This window comes from Canis aureus, chromosome 24 (genome assembly GCF_053574225.1).
Source record: "Canis aureus isolate CA01 chromosome 24, VMU_Caureus_v.1.0, whole genome shotgun sequence".
NCBI classification, from domain to species: Eukaryota; Metazoa; Chordata; class Mammalia; order Carnivora; family Canidae; genus Canis; species Canis aureus.
In genome coordinates, this window is record NC_135634.1 from 33,045,038 (window position 1) to 33,067,999 (window position 22,962).

The window sequence follows — 22,962 nt, forward strand, 5'->3', positions numbered from 1 at the left end:
CACCGCAACAGAATGACAACCTCTCTTACCTGAAGAGTTCTTTACAAAGCTTTCAGGCGTAATTCCCAATTGCTCTACTGTTACCGTGGAAAAGTCCAAAGGTGTCTTGAAAGTATCTGCTGTGCAATCACTAGGAAACACATCAGGTGTATGCTTCTGAGGAGTTACAAGACTCCCACTCCCCAAAATGATAGAGGTATCTTCTGCAACTGACAACATACGGTGAGGGCTAAACATCATTAGGAAAACAAACGCCTAATCCTTACATTTCACAAGGAGGCAAGAGATCACTACATACCAGCATCACGAATAGCAGCCTCCTCGGTCTCAAGAGGCTCACTACTGTCCTTTGAGTTGGTATCCATCTAAAAAAAAAAAAAAAAAGAAAAAAGAAATAAATAACCCCATTCCGATATTAACGTGATTCGATCAAGACTAAATCCTAACACAACCTATATAGGCATGAGAAGAGACGTCGAGAGGGTGTCTTGAGAACTTAAAAAAAAAAGAGAGAGAGACAGAGAGAGAGAAATGGAGGAAACTGCTGTTGGGGATCAAACAAAGCAGACCCCACACTAGAAGTCATGGCTTTTCAGCCTTGGCGAGCATCTGCATCGTCTAGGGATTCTGTTAAAGGCCCAGCTTTGCGGATTCCCACGGAGTAGGTCTGGCCGGGCTCCAGGCGATGTGCACTTTAGAAAGCACGCGGGGGACCGGGCTCAGGTCGCAAGAGGAGCCGAGTGAGGAAGACCACGCTCCGGAGAAACGCCCTCCGGGCCGCCCTACCTCTCACACCCGCAGCCCGGCCCTGCTCCCACCGGGCTTATCCGCGACGCTCCACCGCAGGCTGAGTGTCGAGCAGCCGCTGACGGGTCGCTCGAGAAGGCGACTCCCGGACGCCAGAGGCTGCCTCGTCAGGCCCGGGGAACCCCGACCCCCCGACCCCCGCGGCCCGCTCCCGACCTTCGCCTTCGCCGCCGCCGCCTTCGCCGCCCGCCGCCAGATTCAAATCGCCAGCCCCGCCCCCTGGCCCCGGCGTTGCCCCCACGGATCTCTACGCCGCCTCTGTTCACACGTGTCCACGCGCACCCCGCACTCTCCCGGGCCTCTACCTCGTCGCCCCGGCACCCGGAGGGGCTTCGTGAGCTCCAGAGAGGCCCCCGCTAGCTGCGGGGGGTCGCACCGACCGCAGAGCCGCGACTGCTCCCCCGCACCCGGGGGACTACTTCCCGTGAGAGTCTCGCGGAGGAACCCTTCGGTTAGGCCTTTAGCCCCGCCCCCCCCGCTTTTCAATTGGACGCTGCGAACTTCGAAAAGAATCATTGGGCCAATCCTGGCAGAACGACGGGCGGGCTCTTGCCCAATCAGCCAGTCCCGACGGCAGCCGTTTCGTCCGCGGTTCCCGAGAGTGGGAAGCGGCCACCGCGACTCGTGTGCGTCCCCGCCCGCGCTCCACCTCTTTCCCCCCAGCCCCGCCCCCTATGCAGATGAGCGCTACCTGGCGTTGGGTTTGCGCGTGCTCAGTAACGCCTCGAGGCGCCGCTCGGCTGCAGGTTGTGCTGATTGGCTGATAACCCTTCCCGTCTGCGAGGCAGCAACCTCTCTTCCCTCCCTCCACCTGGGCTGGGTTAGGATGAGCCCACCCAATGCAGGGCGGTGATTGGCTGAGGCCTGGCCGGAGCTGCCGCTTGATTGGTGGAGCTTAGAGTCAGTCCGGGAGAGGTGGGGGAAGGGTCCCAGGCTGGCTGAGCAGCCCAGGGGCGGGGTGGGAAGGAGGACCGGCCGAGCCAGGGGTGTGGGACCGGGAGTGCGTGCTAGTGTGTCTCCCTAAGAGAAGGAAGGTGGCGAAGGGAGGAGAGTCCGCGTGGGTGGAGGGAGGGGAAGGGCGGGAGAAGAAGAAGGTGGGAGGAGAGCCAGGTGGGAGGGTGGCGGCGACTCACTCAGGACCCAGTGGGGGCAGCGCGATGAGGCGGGTGACCCTGTTCCTAAACGGCAGCCCCAAGAATGGAAAGGTAAGGGGGTCGGGAGGAGGCGGGCCGCCTGCCCCGGGAGAGGGCGGCGCAGCCCGGGCGGGCCGGCGGGGCAGAGGCTGAAGTTGGGGAGAGGGGCTGGGCGGTGGGCGTGCGCCGCGGCGGGGGGCGCCCGCGACGGGAGCGGCGGGTCCGCGCGGCCTCCTCCCCGCCCGCGGGGCTGCCGGCCCCAGCCCGCCCCTCGGCGCCCCCGCCGCCCCCGCCGCCCCGGGGGCCGCGGCGGGTCAGCTCGTGCCGAGCGGCTCCCACGTCCAGGTGCGCGTCCTGCAGCGCGGGGGCGGGGGCGGGCCGCCGCCCCCCTTGGCGCCTCGCCCCCGGCGACCCCCGGCGACCCCGCCGCCCCCGCCCGCCCCCGGCTCCAGGAGGGCGCCCGCTCGCTGCCACCTTCGTGCTGAGTAATGCTCTGCTCCAGAAAGTGAGAGGTGAGCGACCGAGGCAGACGCGGAAGGTAGAAGGAGGAGGCTTTATTGGGGGGGGGGGGGGGCCACGGTATTCTTCTACCCTAGGTGCAATAGCAGAATGAGGATGAGGGACGTTTCCTTGACGGTGTTCCCACCTCCGTCCTCTGGGCGCCCTCAGCCCCGCCGCCGCCAAACTTAACGTGCTCACTTTTCTATTTCGCCTCGTTTTTTTTTTTTTTTTTTTTTTAGTTCCCCAGGGATTGTCACAGTAGACCAGAAGTGGGTTGATTGGACACGACTCGTTGCTGTGTTAGGCCTTTGTTGAGGGTGTGGTACCAAATATTTGCCCGCCCCCCCCCCCTCCAAGGCTGAAGCCAGCCAAAACGAATCCTGTTCCTTCTCGAGTCTCTTGCCCCACCCATGAAAGTTCGGCTCCCTTTGGAAAATTTGACTGTCCAAAGCAGACGTTTATGATGTGGCTAAATGACATCTACAAAGGACTGTGCCTTACAGGCTAAGGTGAAGGTAAATTGGCCTCACTGGAGTATTGGCCAGAATACAGTACTTTATTTCCCGCATAGTTTGGAAACAGTACGTCTTTAAATAGTGTAATTGTGCCCCAGTATTTTAGAAAAAAAAAAAAAAAAAAGGCTCTCCAGCTACTCTGAGATTTTAAATAAATCTGCTCCAAAAATTTGAACCACGGTCTAGTGTGTTGACTATAATTTTCTGATGTTTCTGAGTGTGGAGATCTAATAACCTTACGAACGACTGGCGTGTATTCAAGTTCTTGAGTTTTCATAAATGTTACTTCAAAATAGACTTCTCAAGACTGACTTCTGACATCAGCGTTTTCTAAACCTGTTTCGTTAGCTGCTAATAATCTAAAACTTATATTGGTACTGGGAGAAAAACAAAAAAAAACTTCGTATATCCAGACGGTTGTAATATGTTCTCAAAAACAGACCTTTGACATTTTTATCCAGCATCTCTTTGTTCCTCTCTAAAAGACAAGATGTTTGGACTAAGTCATAGATATTTGACTATGCGCTAAATCTCCTCTGAAACCACTGAATTTTGTTCTTTCAAAGCTTGGCTGTGTTAGTCTTACCATATATATATTTTTTAAAGTATCTGGTCTTGACTAGGTTAGGTTAGCCATTTTTTAAATAAAATTGTACTTGTTTAAAAAAAAAGTTGTACTTGTTTTAAAAATATTTTCTAGGGAATCTCAAAAGATTGGGAAAATTACATCGCAAGTAAATAAAGATAAATATGTTTATACTAGTAGTAAAGATCATATGAAGATCCAAGCTGGGGCAGCCCTGGTAGCTCAATGGTTTAGCGCAGCCTTCAGCCCAGGGCCTGATCCTGGAGGAGACCCAGGATCGAGTCCCATGTCGGGCTCCCTGCATGGAGCCTGCTTCTCTCTCTGCCTATGTCTCTGCCTCTGTTTCTCTCTCTGTGTCTCTCATGAATAAATAAAATCTTAAAAAAAAAAAATCCAAGCTGGAAAATTACTAGTATGATTCAATAATAGTAAAAACAAGTCATACTATAATTCTTACTACTCAGAAAACATACTCTATGCCAAAGTTCTGTTTCCTTTCCTCTCTTTCCAGCTGATTAAAAAATATATATATGTACTCTAATTACTCTTGTGTGACAAAAGAGTCCAGAATAATACATAACAGGTTACATGTTTGTATAAATAACATGACTAAGCCAGAATTGTCATGATCATGACATGACGTTCATGAAAAATATGCTGAAACAGAGCACTACCATTAGAGTTTGATATTGGGATATCTGTCGCTTCCATTATCCCTTCTTGACCAAGCTTCTGATTTTTCTTCTTCGTCAAAAGATGAGTATCCGTTTTGTCAAATAGGTTTCCCTCCTGTAATGCTTCTTCAGTGGTTGCCAGACTGGGCCATAAAGCCTGGGCTTGGAGAGACACAGAGATACTGCAGGGAACTACATCATATGCTTTCCGTGACTTTTCTGTATACTGAATAAACATAAGTGTAACTAGTGCATGCTTTGGTGTTGTAGAGAGGGCTGTGCATTTTCTAAACCCGTGCTTTCCATGGTGCAATAGTACACCACAGAGGGTGTGCAAGAGGACCCAGTAGAGTTTAAGAAGAAATACACTTTTTATATTTTTACTTAGAAATCTAAAATCATTTTAAAATGTGGTTTTTCAGTCCATAAAGACACAAGTGCTTTCAATTACTCAATGTGTAGCCTGTAGGCTACTCAGTAGCCTCAGGTCTACTGAGAGAAGGGAGTCTGTTCACATGAGAAAACTACTTCACTGGTTGGTTCTGAATTATGACCTACTGAATTATGCAAGTGCATGTTAAGATTTGAATTATCCAGTTTTAACTAAATTAACCTTCACCAAAATGCCAAGTGGCTTTAAGAAGCTGCAGACTGAAGACTGTTATGTGAACACAAGTAAGCAGTAAGAAAATGGCAGAGCTGCCACTTCTCCAAAAATAAACTATGAGATTTAAAAAAAAAAAAAAATGGGGGGTGCCTGGGTGGCTCTGTCAGCTAACCTGCTGCCTTCAGCTTAGGTCATGACCCCAGGACCCTGGGTTAGAGCCATGTATTGGTCTCCCTGTTCAGCCGGGAGCCTGCTTCTCCCTCTCCCTCTGCTCCTGCTCTCTCTCAAAATCTTTTTAAAAAATTAAAAAATAGGGATCCCTGGGTGGCGCAGCGGTTTGGCGCCTGCCTTTGGCCCGGGGCGTGATCCTGGAGACCCGGGATCGAATCCCACATCGGGCTCCCGGTGCATGGAGCCTGCTTCTCCCTCTGCCTGTGTCTCTGCCTCTCTGTCTCTCTCTGTGTGACTATCATGAATAAATAAATAAAATCTTTAAAAAAAAAAAAAAAAAAAAAATTAAAAAATAGGGCAGCCCGGGTGGCTCAGTGGTTTAGCACCGCCTTTAGCCCAGGGTGTGATCCTGGAGACCCAGGATCAAGTCCCACATCAGGCTCCCCACATGGAGCCTGCTTCTCCCTCTGCCTGTGTCTCTGCCTGGTCCCCCTCTCTCTGTGTCTTTCATGAACAAATAAAAAATTTTTTTAAAAAATAATAAAATTAAAACTTAAAAGAAATGGATATCTGGATCTGAGAAATCAAAAAGTACCTTTTTTTTTTTTTTTTTTAAAGATTTACCTATTTATGAGAGAGCGCACATGTACAAGTGGGGGAGGAACAGAGGGAGAGAATCTTTCAAGCAGACTCCCCAGTGAGTGTGGAGCCGGAATTGGGGCTCAGTCCCACTACCCTAAGATCATGACCTGGGCCAAAACCAAGAGTTGGATACTCAACAGACTGAGCCACCCAGCTGCCTCCAAAAGTACCAAATTTTAAAGAAGACTATTTGAAGTCCTGTTTAATAACTACTATTAACAATAAACTACTCTCCAAGTACATATTGTTCTTTGAAACATTAGCCAGTGGTGGGATGAGGTCATCCTAAGTAGCAAGATGTTTAAAAATATTTTCCAACATATGAAGACAACTTGAGATGTTTTTATTTTCCTTTCTTGTTTGTTTTTTTTTGTTGTTGTTGTTATTGTTTTAATTTTTATTTATTTATGATAGTCACAGAGACAGAGAGAGAGAGAGAGAGAGAGGCAGAGACACAGGCAGAGGGAGAAGCAGGCTCCATGCACCGGGAGCCCGATGTGGGATTCGATCCGGGGTCTCCAGGATCGCGCCCTGGGCCAAAGGCAGGCGCCAAACCACTGCGCCACCCAGGGATCCCGCTTTCTTGTTTGTTTTTAATGTTTAAAATCAGTTTATATTTGGTAGCATTTCACTAAATTTAATGGTAAATAGGGGATTTTTACTGGCCAGTTCCATATTCTAAGTTGATAAAAGTCCTCATTTGGGAAATTGCATTGTTTCTTTCTAATTGTGGCATAAACTTTATAAATGAGTAAATAAACACACAAATGTTTGAGCACATGCCCAAAAATGTTTTACTGATGGAGTACGCAGTCTAAAACATTTGAAGGCCATAATCCTAAAAAATTGGGATCTTCAAATTTTAGGTTTTTTAGTTGCTCCAAAAGAATCAGTTGTATCCTTTCATCATTTCTCCATATGCCTCAGAATTCTCATTTTTTTCTTTTTAATATTCCCGTAAATAGCATTAAGGAATTTGAAATGAGACTCAGATGTCTGACAGTAGTGAGTGGCTTCTGAGTAACCTGATGTCAATTCAAAATTTCTATACATCTTGAATAGAAGTTGGCCTTTTTAACTTCAGAATATTTATCAATGGGCTGTGCGAGTCATAGACCTTTTGTATACTGAAATTTAGTACCATCTTTGTATGAGGAACCATGCCATACTTACGGCAGACATAATGGAATGTGAAATAAAATTCTGTACTGATGTTTACACTCTTTGTCCAGGACATAATTATTTTCTTCTGGCTTTCATATTAGGTCAGAAATACGTTGTTGGTGTTAAGTATCCAGATTTGAATCCATTAAGTTGAAGAAAAGTAAAATCTATGCAATCTTTTCCTATTGAAACGTAAACATTAATAGGAACTTTGCTTTTCAACTTTAAACATTTAAAAAACATATTTGATACATATAAAGAATATTAAAACATATAAAAATTAAGAGGAAAATAATATACCAAGTATCAGTAAACCTGCCACACAATGAAAGAAAAAGTGTATTACCAAAACTTAATGTTCTTGTCCACTTTACTATCCCCCTGCTTATCCATAAAATCAGCCAGTTTCATGAATGCTGTAGTTTTCTTTGCCATGGTTCTTTTTTTTTTTTTTTTTAAGGTTTTATTTATTTGGGAAAGAGGGAGAGGTAGAGGAAGAAGGAGAAGCAGACTCCCCGCTGAGTGAGGAGCCAGATGCCAGGCTCCATCCCAGCACTCCAGGATCATGACCTGAGCCAAGGCAGACACCCAACCAACTGAGCCACCCAGGCATCCCTCTTTGCCATGTTTCTTTAATAGTTTGGCCACATATATATGTATAACTAACCTATATATTGTTTTGTCATCTTTGGGATATATCCTAAATTGGCGTCATATATAATCTTTTTGGACTTACATTTTTCATTCAATATATTTCTAAGGTTACATCCATAATGTTCTATATACTTCAATTTTTTTCACTGCTTTGTAATAGTTTATTGTATACAAGTACTATCCCATTTTATCTATCTTCCTGTCAGTGGACACTTGGGTTATTTCTCTATATTTTGCTATTAAATTGACAGTGTTGCTATGACTGTTCCTGTGTATGTATCCTGGTACACACATGCAAGCATTTTTCTAGGGCAGTGGATTGCAAACTTTAGCATGCATTGGGAACAGCTGGAGGAATTGAGAAACCACATTGCTGGGCCATACCCCCAGAGCTTCAGATTCAGTAGATTTGGGATGGGGCTAAGAATTTGAATTTCTGACATATTTCTGGGTGATCCTAATGCTGCCAGTCTAGCGACCAAATTTCTCAGAACCAATGCTTTGATGAATATATATGTAAGTTGTACTAACAGTTCACTTTGAACAACATGGATTTGAACTACATTGGTCCACTATGTGTAGATTTTCTTTTTCAATAAATACACTATAGTCCTATGAATGTATTTTCTTTAGCATACTTTATTGTAAAAATAGAATAACATACAAAATATATATTGTTTATATTATTGGTAAGGCTTCTGGTTTACAGTAGGCTATTAAGTGTTTGAAGAGTCAAAAACTATATGCGGATTTTTGACTATTCAGGGAAGGGGGAGTTGGTGCCCAAAAGCCTGCATTATTCGAGAGTCCAGTGTATTGGCTGTTAGGGTACATTAATGTTTAATTTTTTATAATGTCAAGTTGTTTTTGGAGGCATTGCAGTAATTTATATCCCACTAGCATTGCATAAACCTTGCCACTGATCCACATCCTCTTCAACACTTGATATTCTCAGACTTTTTAATATTTACTATTTTAATATTTGCCTTCTTAGCTTAGAGTTTAGTTATCTTTTTTAGGAACAAAATAATTGAAAAATATGTGGAATTTAAGAAAACAAAGAACAAAAGTTGGGGGGGGGAGAGAAGCCAAGAAACAAACTCTTAACTATAGAAAATAAACTGATGGTTTGCCAGATGAGAGGGAAGATGGGTTAAATAGGTGATGGGGATTATGGGGTGCACCTGTGATGAGTAGCCAGCGTTGTGTGCAAGTGTTGAATCACTAATTGTACACTTGAAACTAATATTAAACTATTAACTGGAATTTAAACCCTGCACCAAAAAAAAAAAACACCCACCCAATTTTAAATGTATTAAACTAAAAGTGTAGGTAGAGTAAATTGAATTCTGTGTTTAATAATTGTGATTGGTGGTTTGGTTGGGTAAATCAGCTTGCATAAATTGAATAAGTATTTATTGATAGTGTATTAGGTAACAGATAACATGGGCATGTAAGAAAAAATGCTTTAGATACTACACGTGTGGGTTTTAATTTTTAAATTTGAATTATCTAGGCTACAATTTGAAAATGGTGTTTAAAGGCAAATTAAAACTCACTAAATTAATCTGTCCTCTTAGACATGGTAAAACATTTACTGTCCCATTTGACTGATGGTCTTCACTTGTCTTGGGGTCTGAACTTTAGAAAGGATTAATAGTAGCATATTATGATGGTCATTAACTTGACTAGAGGCATTTCTCAATTTACTCTATAGAATGCTTCCATTCTAAGTATAGTGCCTCCTTTATTAAATTGGGTAATCACAGTGATGTGGGAACCCCAGGTCCACCCTGGGGGGCATACCACACATAAAGCAAATAGCCTTTCTTAGCATGACCATTTTACAAATGATTGGCCTCTTTGAGGTCTAAAGTGAGTTTAACATATAACAATTAAACCTCATATGCACGATAAAGATTAATTTTTTTAAAATTTTTTTATTTATTTATGATAGTCACAGAGAGAGAGAGAGAGAGGCAGAGACAGAAGCAGGCTCCATGCACCGGGAGCCCGACGTGGGATTCGATCCCGGGTTTCCGGGATCACGCCCTGGGCCAAAGGCAGGCGCCAAACCGCTGCGCCACCCAGGGATCCCAGTCTCTTGTGTTTCTATGCTTTTGATTCTTTTCTGTTTTCTCTCCATACCCTCTCCCTTAGCACAAGTGGGTTTGCTTGTACATAAAGCCTTATGTATTCTCTCTTCCTTTTCTCCCAGGAACGTGTATCTGTAGTAACAGAATTCCAGGCTCTATTACAGAGGTGAAAAAATGATAGGAAATATAGAAGACACATTTTATTCAGGTTTCAGTTACTTATGGCATGTTTGCTGTGTCAAGACACTGCCTAGTGCTTTGCGTTATTATTTTTTACCATGGCAAGATATACAAAAAGTTACCATTGTAGCCGTTTTTAAGCATACAATTCTTTGGCATTAAGTACATTTACGGTGTAGCCTCACCACTACTTCCAAAACTTTATCATACCAAATATAAACTACCCATTAAGCAATGACTTTGCAGTTCACCCTTCACCCTGATTATCTTTATTCTACTTTCTGCCTCTATGATTTGCCTATATCATATAAGTGGGATCACATATTTGCCCTTTTTATGTACCTGCCTTATTTTACTTAGCATATGGATTCAAGATTCGTCTATGTTGTAGCTTGTATGAGAATTTCATTCCTTTTAATAGCTGAATAATATTCCATTGTGTGTATGTACCACATTTTGCTTATCCACTCATCTGTTTAAGGACACTTGGATTGTACCTGACTTTTAATCCACCTACTTCCCTTTAAATTGTGCTTGCCTACCACCCTTCCCTAGAACTCCCCAGCTTGCAATATGTATCTGTCCTTTTATCCTTATGGTCCAAGAGAAAACAATTGGAATATAAGTACTCTTGCACACTTCTATATTAGCAAACAATTCCCTTCATACTCTGCTCTTCATTTCATTTATTTAACTAAAAAAATTCAAAGTCTACTAAACTCTAGTCACTGGTAAACAAAGATTCAGCCTTGTTTTTTTATTTCATATGGCTCCTTGATCCAGTATCCTGTGGAAGGTCGATTGGCTGTTCATTCTTCATGTTCAGCCCCTCATCTACATTTTATTCATAATTTTTAGAGAGCCTAACTGATAATAGCACAACTATACAACTCAGCCACCGGGCCACCGGGAACCCATAGTTAAAATTATACTGGAGCAAAAAGAAACTTAACTACATGTAGAGATTCTCAGCCCCCTACCTAAGCATTTGCATTGCTTATACATGTATCAGACTGTGTCTGATATAAAGCAGGAGAAAAATTCACTGCATCTCAGCTGTTTGCTGTATTTAGAATGTTAGCTAAAATCTGGCTTTTATAATATAGGTAATTACAGAAGAATTAAGTGAAGTGGAAAGTTCTTACCTTTCATGTGGTGGTAGCTGATGTAGTAAATGTTATCATAAACAGTAAATCATTCCTGTTTTTAAAGTAAGGCATCGTATAACAAAGGAATAACACAAAAGCAACGTTGTAAAGACTTAATAGGTCTCAGAAGCTTTGTTAAGCTCTTACCATGCATTAACTCCTTTCATCCTCATGACCTCATGTAGGTGTGATTCTTACTGGTTTCTGGTTAAAGCAACAGAAGCATAAAGAGGATAATTTATCTCGTCCACAGCTAGAAAAATGTCAGAATCTGCATTCCAGTGTGGGTCTGTCTTTGGAACGGGAGCATTATTTAACACATGTAAGACCGTAGATTATTTTTGTGCAGAGATCATTTCTTACACTCTAGTTCTGGATTTCAGCAATATTAGATATAAAAACCTCTCAAAATCTCCTTTTATTTGATAGTCTCATTTTTAGTTTTGTTTGTAGTTTGGCGGTTTATAATTTGTAAATAATGAATTCATTATGTAAGTTGTTAATCTGGTGTGTTCACAGGTGGTCGCTGTATATGGAACTTTATCTGATTTGCTTTCTGTGGCCAGCAGTAAACTCGGCATAAAAGCCACCAGTGTGTATAATGGGAAAGGTGGACTGATTGATGATATTGCTTTGATCAGGTAACCTTCACCTTTTTATAAGCTGTCTACAGTGTCCCCTCAACATGTTGGTGCTCTGCTGTTTCCCTTAAGTAGTAGTTTAATTACTGGTAAGAATATAGAATTTTGGCAAATGATTGCCTAAAATTTGCTTTTTAGAATTTAAATAATTTGAACTTACTCTATAAGATAGAAAATCCGTAGTACATTCCAATATTCTGATCGTCTTTCTGCATATTTCATACATGGCTATAAGGAATTTTTTCTTTATGTTATTAGAGATGGATCTAATAAGACATGCAATTTGGGATGAGACATGCCTTTAAAATGCTGTGGAAGTGCATAACTTATTTTGGTATTACAAAATTGATGTACATACATTAACTCATGATTTGATTGCCTCTGAACATGTGCTTTTGTAAGATAAATTTAAAATGTTGATTCTTCTCTACTTCTTACAAAAATAGTCTTCACAGAGAGGCAGGCTAATTTACTAAATGACTAATTGACACAAAGCCAGTTCACCAAAAATCAATTTGTCACATGACCAATTTGCCAAGTGTCTTCCAGGTATTAATTTCACCACGTCTTTTCTACCTCTTTTCCCACTGGCTTATAATTTGGATTTAGCTAATATCCAATTGATATGTTTCAAAATCCAGATGCCTAGAACCTCTGGAATTTCTGATTCTGAAGACATACGTTTTTTAATTTAGAAATATGATTGGTCTCTTTAATTTTTATATGTTACTGCTTATTGTTCAATTCATTACCTAAGAATGCTGTGACTTTAATAAATCTCACAATGACCTACTTTGGTGAAAACTTGCTAAATAAGGTAGAGCTTTAAGTAGGGTTAACTCACCAGTGATCCACCACAGTAGTGGTTTTCTGTTTATTGGGTTTTGGTTTTGTTTTTTAAATATCCCAGGCAGATATATCTCTTTAAAACAACTGTTTGTTCACCTCATTCCATCCTCATAGGATCATAGAATTTTGGAGCAAGAAGAGGCTTAAGAAAGAAGATGGGAAGGGAACACTAAGTGCTGACTCTGCCAGTTGTGTTGTATTGGCTTTGCCAAAGTCACCTCATTTAATTGGGGAGGCCTGGGGTTTTTTCTTATTTTTTTTTAAATTTTATTTATTCATGAGAGACACAGAGAGAGAGAGAGAGAGAGAGGTAGAGACACCGGGCAGAGGGAGAAGCAGGCTCCATGCAGGGAGTCCAATGTGGGACTTGATCTTGGGACTCCAGAATCATGCCCTGGGCCGAAGGCAGGCCCTAAACCGCTGAGCCACCCAGGGATCCCCAGCATGGGGTTTTTTAAATTGATGATATGAAGACAATGATGTGCTAAATTGTAATAGCTAATACAAAACTACAATAGCTAATACAAAACTAATACAGAGCTTAGTTTTTGTTTAAACTCAGGTCAGAATGACCTTTCAACATTATATACTGCTTTTGAAGGTAATCGTTTCTAATCTCTTCATTTTATAAATGAGAAAATTAAGCACCTGAGAATTTCAATGTTTTACCAGGGTCATACAGTTTAGTAGTTGATTTATGTTAATGAGAAGAAAACAAATGTTTATACTAGTCTTAAAAAGTTAATTGGCATAGTGAGCAAGTAGAAGAGATTACAGACTTAAAAGATGCAGCTTTAAAATCCAAATCAATTAGAATAACTTAGCTTTTCAGCATCTGTCTCCCAGCTTCTTTTCCTTTCGATGGATATTTAAGTCTTGTTGGATGCTTTGCATCAAGCCAAATTTCTCCTTAACCCAGACACTACCTCTATGAAACATTCAGTGTATTCCTGTGAAGCCTTATAGGAAATAAAAGTTTCTATAACATAGGTCAGAAGTGAAGCCTTCTGAACTAGAAAATATCTCCCTGTTTAAGAATTTGTGGCTCACAGTATAATCTCTGATCATTTATTTACACTAATGGTGAGATATGTTGAGGTAGGGGAGGAAAATATACACTGATAATCTAGAATTTTGGATTACATGCAATCATTTGACCTTTGAGTGTATGGTGGGTGTTTGTTTTGTTTTGTTTAAGATTTATTTATTTATGAGAGACACAGAGAGAGGCAGAGACACAGGCAGAGGGAAAAGCAGGTTCCCCTCAAGGAGCCAGATGTGGGACTTGATCCTGGATCCCACAGGATCATGCCCTGAGCCAAAGGCAGGCACCCAACCACTGAGCCACCCAGGTGTCCCTAGTGAGTTTGGTTTTTGTTTTTGTTTTTTTTCCTAGAGAGTTTTTATAACAAAGTTATACTTGGAATTATATTCTTCCTAGATGTAACATGAAAATGTATTTTTATTTCCAAAGCACAGAGCAGCTGATAATTTAGAAGAAAATCCCAATAATTTATTTAGGGTTACAGAATTAAAGTATAAAAAGAAGAGTTGGCTATGGCTTTAATCCTATCCCTTGAGTGTAAAAGTACATTCCTCAATTGATAAGAAAGTGGAATTTAGGGGATCCCTGGGTAGCTCAGCGATTTAGCACCTGCCTTCGGCCTAGGTCCTGGGGTCCTGGGATCAAGTCCCACATCGGACTCCCTACATGGAGCCTGCTTCTCCCTCTGCCTGTGTCTCAGCCTCTCTCTGTGTGTCTCTCATGAATAAATGAATGAAATCTTTAAAAAAAACAAAGGTGGAATTCACATAATTTGCATAGTGGGTTTTGTTTTGTATTTTTCATTTTAAAAGTTCTTCCATGTACAAGATCTTATTTAAATTTAAATCCAAAGACAGTTAAGAAGTTAAGCAAAGCACTGGACACTTAGTCAATGTCTTTGCAATATAGATTAATAGCAAAATCTGTCTTCTACATAATTCTAAAGTATAGCTCCTCTAGTCAACTGATAATTAATGTGATTTCTGGATTTTGATGGTGGCTTTTAAATTTTGATTTCCCCAGGGATGATGATGTTTTGTTTGTGTGTGAAGGAGAACCATTTATTGGTAAGTGACTTCCTAACAAGCCAATTTTATCTGCCAAAGTGAAAAAAATATTTTACATGCACTTACTAATAAGCTTAATATTGACAAGGATCTTGTGGTAGCACTCAGATCATCATAACTTTTTGATTCTAAACTGGGTATGTCTGTCGAAGTAAAGTTTTAATTTGAATTCTATTTTAGTATGGATACCTCATCTTTTACTTGCTTTTAAAATGCTCTGGAAGTGCACACGTTCATCAGAGATGACATGATAGGGTCATTCCAATTGTGGAAACTACAACTTTTGTGTTGATATTTTCTCCTTGTAGGTGTTAGGTTACAGATTTTTAAGTGTGTAGTGCTTGCACAAGTTAGTGTTTGACAGTCATTCACAGTGGTCGAATCAAATCAGTCAAAGTGACTTGTTATCAACCACATACAAGATACACATATGGTATCTTTTGATTTGGAAGAAAGTTTATACAATTCTGCATCTCAAAAGAAAACATGAGGCTTAGATAATATCACTGTTCTTTAATGAGTATTTGATGTATTTAGCTCCATACAGCCTGACCCTGAATATTTAATAATTTGTGTAAGCCATCACAGTTATTGCATTTGGAGAGAGGAGGGAGTTCTCAAGATCATCACATGAGCAGTTGCCAACTTAGAAGTACATGCTCTTACCTTAAAACAATGAGCACATCTTTTATCCATTAGCTTAACAGAGTAGTTAGCAGGCAGTGGTCACTTTAATTGGTTTGGTGCACACATACAAAATAAAAAGTAATTCATGTTTTTTTATTGTTATGAATGCTTGGATTTAAAAATATTTGATATGTTTTCATGCTCTGTGTTTATTGATGCCCGTATTATTTTACATTTGGCTGGTCGAAACCTCTTCAACTCCTTTTGATATAACCCCACTGGTCTTTTATAGCTTCCTTACTGTCTGGAATAACAGGGTGTTCATCTTATACTTCTCCTGTTTCAGACCCAGATCAATGTTTTTTCCAAGAAGCCTTAATTTCTTTTAGTAGGAAATATCATTTCAAAACGGTCTGGATGCCAGACAGGCTCATTGCTACTGGGTTCATTATTTTTACTAGGCTTTTTGGTGGAAGGAGTTGGAAATACATAGCTAGCTAGAGATGAAATTTATGTGTAATGTAAATTATATGATAATAAGTTTTATATAATATATAACATAGGTAAAATAGCTCATGGGTTCATACTCATACTTTGGTTTATAATCAGGATTGTAACTGATTTTATTTAACTTTTATTATTTAACTTTTTCTGTCTTACACCTATGTCTCCTTTCTTCCACATCAATAATTCTGATTTTTGGGGTCATCGGGAATGAGGGAATTATGTCACATAAGTACTCATTACATCCTCCCACACAAGACACACATAAAAGTGTCAGTAACAATTCCAGTACTTGGCAGTACCGATATGATTGCTAAAGACAGTTAAACATTTTTTGCATATGCTCATTCCTTTCTTCCGTTACTTAAAAAATAATGGTATTGTTTCTATGTTATCAGCTTATATAGGTATTATATACTATATTCTCTATATTCTCTCTTTAAACGGTCACTTAGCTTTACTCTTTCAAGTGTATTTAATACCCTCAATCCCTATGTTGACACCTCCAGTGGTTGTCGGAAAATTTTTCTCTAGTAGATCTTTACAAAGAACTTCTGAGAACAATGTTCTCTGACAATTCACACGTTAATAACAGTTTGTGGTTTCTATACTTGAAAATCAGTTTGGCTAGATATAAAATCTGAACAAGTTCAGTCAAAACTGAACAAATTGCAAACTTTAATGATGTATGGTTTATTGTGTATCAGTTATTCCTCAAGCTGTTAAAATCCTTGGTTCATATTTTCTTTTTTAAATCTCTTTAATATGTTGTACTCCATCTTATTTTGGCATAAAATGTCCATGTCCAAACAATCTGATCATTCATAATGATTATTTTTCCTAAGTCACTCAAAGGATTACTCTCTTTTTTATTTACTTACTTTAAATATTTATTTATTAATGAGACACAGAGAGAGAGGGGCAGGGACACAGGTAGAGGGAGATGCAGGCTCCCTGCAGGGAGCCCGTCGCAGAACTGGATCCCAGGAGCTTGGGATCTTGACCTGAGCTGAAGGCAGACGCTCAATCACTAAGCCACCTAGGTGTCCCCTGCCCTCTTTTTTAAAACAGTAGTTTTAGTAGACTCTTCTTGGGTGTTCTGGGCTGATTCTATCTGATACCTGGTGGACCCTGTCAATATGTACTTGGCAAGTCTTTTAATTTCAGGAAGTTTTCTTGAACTTTAAATTACGCATTTACTTTGTCCCCTTATTTTCATTTTCTCCTTTCAGTCCTATTGTTTGTATGTTGGATCTTCTACACTTGTTTTCGTATTAGAAATCTTCTCTGAAATCGTTCTCATCTCTTCCTTCATTTCTTACTGATTTTTCAAGCTTTCCTCTTTTTCATTGTTTCTTTCCCTTAAGGTGTTACCTGTTTATTCTCTCCTGTGTTCTTGTAGTTTGATCTTCATTTCTGAATTGAGTTTTCATTGTAGTTTTAGTTCTCTCTTGAATTCTCTCACCTCATTTGTGAATTTTGTAATTCTGGGTTATGTTGTTCTTTCATATTTTATATTTACTTTTAGCGTGTTTGGAATATTTGATTATAGTTTTTATTTTGTGGGCATTTCTTTCTGGCACATTTTCATTGCTTTATTTAAAATGTTTGTGTGAGATTTTCTCTTGCAGTTGCCCATTTAATGTGAAATTAGTTTCTTTAACTTGAGAAGGGAGAGCTGACTTAGGAAAAGTTTTCCAATTTCATGGCTCTAAAGTTTCCTTTTCTGTCATTTGTGTGAATTATTAAATATGGAAGTCCCCTTTTGCTATATTCCAATTGTGTTAGACCTTTTTAACTTTTATCTGGACTTCTTTTTCTTTTGTCTTTGTTGTCTTTGTTCTGTTCAACTTGGGTTCTTTTTCCAACAACATCTTATCCTTGGTATTGGTCCTGGAAGGGAGTTTTGGCTGGTGGGTTTTGAGAGTTCATGTCTAGCCTTTCCAAGATCTTACTGCAAACTGCTTCCATCACCCACCATTGGAGTGGACATACCCCTTCCACTTTAAGTCTCCTGTTCTCAAATATACTTTCTGAGCTTTGAAGTCAGCATGAAATACTTTGGGATTCTTAGGTTCATCACATACTCTGTTGTTTCTCTCAGCTTCTTCCTTCAAAGATGCTTATACCACGTTGCTCTTCTGCCCGTCAGTGTTGGTAGGAATACCTTATCAGTGTTGTTTTAAATGCTATCAATTGGTCTCTAGTAGCTCTGGTATACTTTTACGTGTGTTTTTAAGTGTAAAAAATTATGCTTATTGCCATCTTCCCCAATTCTCTAATCTTAATTTCTTTATTATTTTCTACATATCATTTCTAGATCCTCAGACAGATTCTAAACTACCTGAAGGGTTGTCAGGATCTCACACAGACTGGCTGACATTAAATGTTGGAGGGCGGTACTTTACAACTACACGGTAGGTGCATGTGAGAGTGTGCACATGTGTGTGTTAGGGGCACTACGTAGTATTTGTTATTTCCTTCAGTTTTGCCAATTCCCTTGGAAGATACTCCAGTGCTGCTTAAATGAACTGTCTGATCTTGAACCATTTTTTAGAAAGTTTTTTTAAAGAGTAGAAAAATGATTAACAGGTCATTCCAGAGAAAGCACAAAAAGCATGAACATGCTTGATAAGTATCAGTATTTTAAGGTTTTAGAACATGTTTTTTAGATGTCAGGTAATAGACGTGCAACGCAAGTAAAAATTAATGGTACTGAAATTTGTAGCAACTACAACTGCTTATGTTAAAGATAAGAACAATGTAAGTTTAGGTCAGCATATTGTGATATAATAGCTTGCTAAAAGGTTAGATTAGCATTTAAGTTAAAGGAACGTAAAACAATATTTGAATCAAAGGAAGTGCCAGATTAGAAGGGATTTTGATAAATGGCAACTTATTGCACGTTTTTGTTTCCCAGCGTCACTCCTACCAGGTTATAGCATGCATCTTTTTGAGAGAGCAGCTGGGATCGAGTATACTCTTGACTTAAATATGTTTGTTTATAAAGACAAATGGAGAAATCAATTTTTTTCCCTGAATTCTTAGGAGCACTTTAGTGAATAAAGAACCTGACAGTATGCTGGCCCACATGTTTAAGGACAAAGGTGAGTGCAACACATTGTTTCCACATTTTGTGTAACCTATTTGTAGTTATATTGACTTAACTCTTGTCCTATACTTTTTAATGGTATCAATAATTTTTACATGAGCAAAAAACTAGTATGCTATACAATTTTTCTTCCTAAATTTCTAACTTTGTTTTTCATTTATGGGGGGGTTCTCTTCGCTGTAATGGTGACACAGGTGTCTGGGGAAATAAGCAAGATCATAGAGGAGCTTTCTTAATTGACCGAAGTCCTGAGTACTTTGAACCCATTTTGAACTACCTGCGTCATGGACAGCTCATTGTAAATGATGGCATTAATTTATTGGGTGAGTTTTTAATATGATTCCTCACATTTTTGTAAGGTTAGGATTTTTATTTTGTTTTCATTTACTTAGTAACATAGTATATTTTCATAAGGTGAAAGTATAGCTTTTCCACTTTTAAAACTAAATTTTTTTACACATGTGAGTTTATATAGGTATAGAAATAGATATAGGCACAGACAGTCATATAGGCACAGATAGACAGTCTTTGGGTATATGGGTATATGTCTAACCATAAATTATGATTTCAGATTCTAAATAGATTTAGATTTTATCATGAGGTACTTTAAAAGATTTTGTTGTTTTTAACTGAATTGTGACTTGAGTTCAAATTATGAACCTTCGCATTATATTGAGAGTAGAGTGATCAGAAGGGGAAATTATATTTCCAAATCATAAGGCTGGATTAGAAATTCAGTTCTACAACTTACTAGAATTTTAACTTGGGGAAAGCCTTTCTGAGTCTCCTTTGAAAATTATTTAAATCTCTGATTACATCACAGGAATTTCACATCATGGAGATGATGTTAAAAAAAAAAAAAAAAGATGTCAACCAGAGCTCTTATAAAGTAGTAAAAGTAGTAGATACATATTCAAAGCTCGTGGGCCTCTATGTGACCAAATTTGGTCTAACTTGATGAGTGGTGGGGCATGTGGTGATCTTGAGTGCACATTCCTGTTCTACTTCGACAGATTGTTGCCATCTGGAGATGTGGACATAGGGGGTCAGAGCCTTGATTTTTAAAGAAAAGCTGGAAATTTAAAATTTTATGTGGAATCTTCTGATTTTGAAAATCCTACATGCCAAACATCAGACTCAGCCTGGGGTGGTAGTAGGGGAAGGGGCTAACTTACAGTCTCTGGAGTATAATAGATAATACTCAGTAACTTTTGTTGTTGCTGTGTTAAAGTCTATATTGCCTTTAAAGCTTACCCATTGCAAAAAAATAATCTTAATTGATCTTTCATCTAGCTCAATACCTAGTCATAACAAATTCTTGTTACTTTATTTTTTACCTGCCACTGTTGCTTAAAACCCTGTATAACCTATTTTTATTTTAGTCATTCTACAGAAACTGTCATTAGAAAAATAAGCAATGGGGCAGCCCTGGTGGCTCAGTGGTGGATTAGCGCCGCCTTCAGCCCAGAGCATGATCCTGGAGACCCGGGATCGAGTCCCAGGTTGGGCTCCCTGCATGGAGCCTGTTTCTCCCTCTCCTGTGTCTCTGCGTCTCTCTCTCTCTCTGTCTCTTATGAATAAATAAATAAAATCTTTAAAAAAAAAAAAAAAGAAAGAAAGAAAGAAGCAATGGTCTTCTCTTACACAGTCTTTTGCTTTTCAGCAGCTAGATCACTCTGCTGCCTATACTCTAGTGGCTACTCTTTTCTCCTGAGGACATTTAAACCTCACTGTAGATGTCCTATGGGCTCCTTCAGTGCTTCCCAGTTTAATTTTTCTTTGTATCACTAATAGCGTTTCATATCCTCCCTGCCTAGGGAAATAACAGAAATACATACTCATACTATCCCAGACTTTAGCACTACTGGCTTTTGCCAAGCTATGCTTGTTTGTTTTTCAGGTTTCTCAGCCATTACTTGTATTTATTCAGTTGTTCAGCAAGCAGAGCTCTGTACTGAATTCATTTTATAAAGCATTACTTCTAATTAGTACAAAATCTATCCAAACTCTATATAATAGCTACAGATTGCCCCAGGTAATTATATGCTTTCAATAATCTACACTGACTTATTTGCCTCCCCTCTATTTATTTAAATGACTTTATTTCTTACTCTTCCTAATTTGTGCTTTTATCAGCGAATATATTTGTTGCTTACTTTCTTTTTTTTAGTAATAAATTTATTTTTTATTGGTGTTCAATTTGCCAACATACAGAATAACACCCAGTGCTCATCCTGTCAAGTGCCCCCCTAAGTGCCCACCACCCAGTCACCCCCATCCCCCGCCCTCCTTCCCTTCCACCACCCCTAGTTCGTTTCCCATAGTTAGGAGTCTCTCATGTTCTGTCTCCCTTTCTGATATTTCCTACCTATTTGTTCTCCCTTCCCCTCTATTCCCTTTCACTATTATTTATATTCCCCAAATGAATGTTGCTTACTTTCATTATTTCTTTTGATTTCTGCCTTTAATGACCTTCACTTTTTCCAATGAATCATGTCTTCCTTTTCTGCTTTCATTTATCTTTAAAACCTTCTCTTTCTGACTTATTATTTTTAAGATTTTATTTATTTGAAAGAGAGAGCACGAGCAGGGGAGAGGGGCAGAGGGGGAGGGGGGGAAGAACCAGACTCGCAGCTGAGCAGGAAGCCCACAATGGCTCCATCCCAGGACCCTGAGATCATGAGCTGAGCCAAAGGCAGACGCTTAACCAACTGAGCCACCCAGGAGCCCCCTTTTTTTTCCCCCATTTTAAATCATCTTTCCCAACCTTGTAGCTAAATCTCACTTCAATTATTCTCTAACTTGAGAACTTTTCTAGAATTTCAATATTTATTTCCTTGAAGTTCACATAAATCTTCTGAAACCCCAGTTTGATACAGTAAAAAGAGAATGGTCTTAAATATTTATCAGAAAACATACAGTTTAATAATGATCGTGATAATCATTTATTGAGGACCTATCAAGTGCCAAACATTTTACCAGATAATATATATGCATATATCTTTTAATACTTCTGTAACTTTGTGAAGTGGTAATACTTCCATTTCACAAATGTGAACGGAAGCTTTAATAGAAAGAATAAATAGTTTAAGACAAAAAAAGAAGTAAGGGGCAGAACTGGGATTCAAATCTATTTCTTACTCGTGCTGACAAAATATGCTAAATATTACTTCCTTTTCTTATCTGTCCCTCATAGATGCCTTTTGTATTAATAAGGCTTTTCTGGAAGTTAAGGTTTGGTTCTGAACCCAGAAGTAGAAAAAAAACCTTACTACATTCCTTGGAGGTTCTGATTGACTCTGAAGATCTTGACACAAGGAGAGTGAAGCCAGCTAGAAACCCCTTTCTATGGTGGGTTTCTACCAGGGACAGAAATGAAATATGGCTACCCCTTAATGAGGAATCCAAAGATGAGGCCACTCTGGCATGGACTGGAAAGTGTGCCAGAGCACCTACCTGAGTAGTGTGCTGTTCATTAGATGACCTTTGTTTTGCAACTGGAATATTAGAGATGGAATTGGTCTTTCCCTGAGAAGACCATCATCTTCCCAGATAATTGCTGAGCTTCCCATATCTACCTATAGTTACCCTTATTAGCTTGGAACTATTTGAAGGGAGAGATTATGTCTTTTATTTTCTTTGTAATTGCTGAGTCCTTTTTTAACTTATTAAAAAATTCAGCTGACTGAATGAATGATGTCTTCATTTGAAAGAAAATCGATTCCAAATTTCTTCCCAAATACCCTGATGAAGACATTTAACAGATATAAAAAAATAAGTATGCATACTAAGTCATCTGGAGAATGTGCAGATTTTTTTTTTTTTAACCAAGAAAACCAAATCATATATAAAATCCCTTTTATCATTTAGAAATCCTTTTTTTTTTTTTTTTTTAATTCACCTTAAGATTCACCTTAAGGGGTTTCTGAGTCATTCTGTTGCATTTTATTTTGAAATGTTTATTTACTTTTATTTATTTCTATAATTTTCTGATTCAGTAAGTAAAAGATAATTGTGACAAACTCATTCAGATCTGCTTCACTGAAGAAGTCAATGAAATGTTAAGATGAGGTAAACTGATCATTTATTATTAGATTTACAATCAAATGTATTTCAGTTATTTTAGGAACGGGAAATTAGGAGTTTTTGCTTGTGGTCTTTTTAAAGTGATTTTCAGAAAATTTTGAAATACAGAAGGTTTTCATTCTAATCTGTTTAGGTTTCTATATTTTTCTTTTG

At 39.4% G+C, this 22,962-nt stretch overlaps 2 protein-coding genes across 9 annotated transcripts in view; one reads left to right on the forward strand and one right to left on the reverse strand.

The window, feature by feature from the left end:
* CDCA2 (cell division cycle associated 2) overlaps positions 1 to 1,825 on the reverse strand; it is a 50,560-nt gene extending 48,735 nt beyond the window's left edge. Inside the window, exons 1-3 of one of the 8 annotated variants that reach the window (XM_077868803.1) lie at positions 1,499 to 1,825; positions 299 to 365; positions 30 to 209 (exon numbers count right to left, since the gene is read on the reverse strand). In XM_077868803.1, the coding sequence (XP_077724929.1) occupies positions 30 to 209; positions 299 to 365 (247 nt within the window). In that variant the 5' untranslated portion in view covers positions 1,499 to 1,825. Of the gene's footprint in view, positions 1 to 29; positions 210 to 298; positions 366 to 786; positions 897 to 963; positions 983 to 1,112; positions 1,258 to 1,498 lie in introns of those variants that run through there. The other 7 variants (XM_077868800.1, XM_077868796.1, XM_077868801.1 and 4 more) reach the window with 7 other exon arrangements.
* The window catches only part of KCTD9 (potassium channel tetramerization domain containing 9), a 38,259-nt gene continuing 17,088 nt past the window's right edge, over positions 1,792 to 22,962 (forward strand). Inside the window, exons 1-6 of the mRNA XM_077868805.1 lie at positions 1,792 to 2,012; positions 11,398 to 11,519; positions 14,437 to 14,480; positions 17,932 to 18,028; positions 18,660 to 18,718; positions 18,918 to 19,046. Coding sequence (XP_077724931.1) covers positions 1,965 to 2,012; positions 11,398 to 11,519; positions 14,437 to 14,480; positions 17,932 to 18,028; positions 18,660 to 18,718; positions 18,918 to 19,046 — 499 coding nt within the window. The 5' untranslated portion in view covers positions 1,792 to 1,964. The remainder of the gene's footprint in view (positions 2,013 to 11,397; positions 11,520 to 14,436; positions 14,481 to 17,931; positions 18,029 to 18,659; positions 18,719 to 18,917; positions 19,047 to 22,962) is intronic.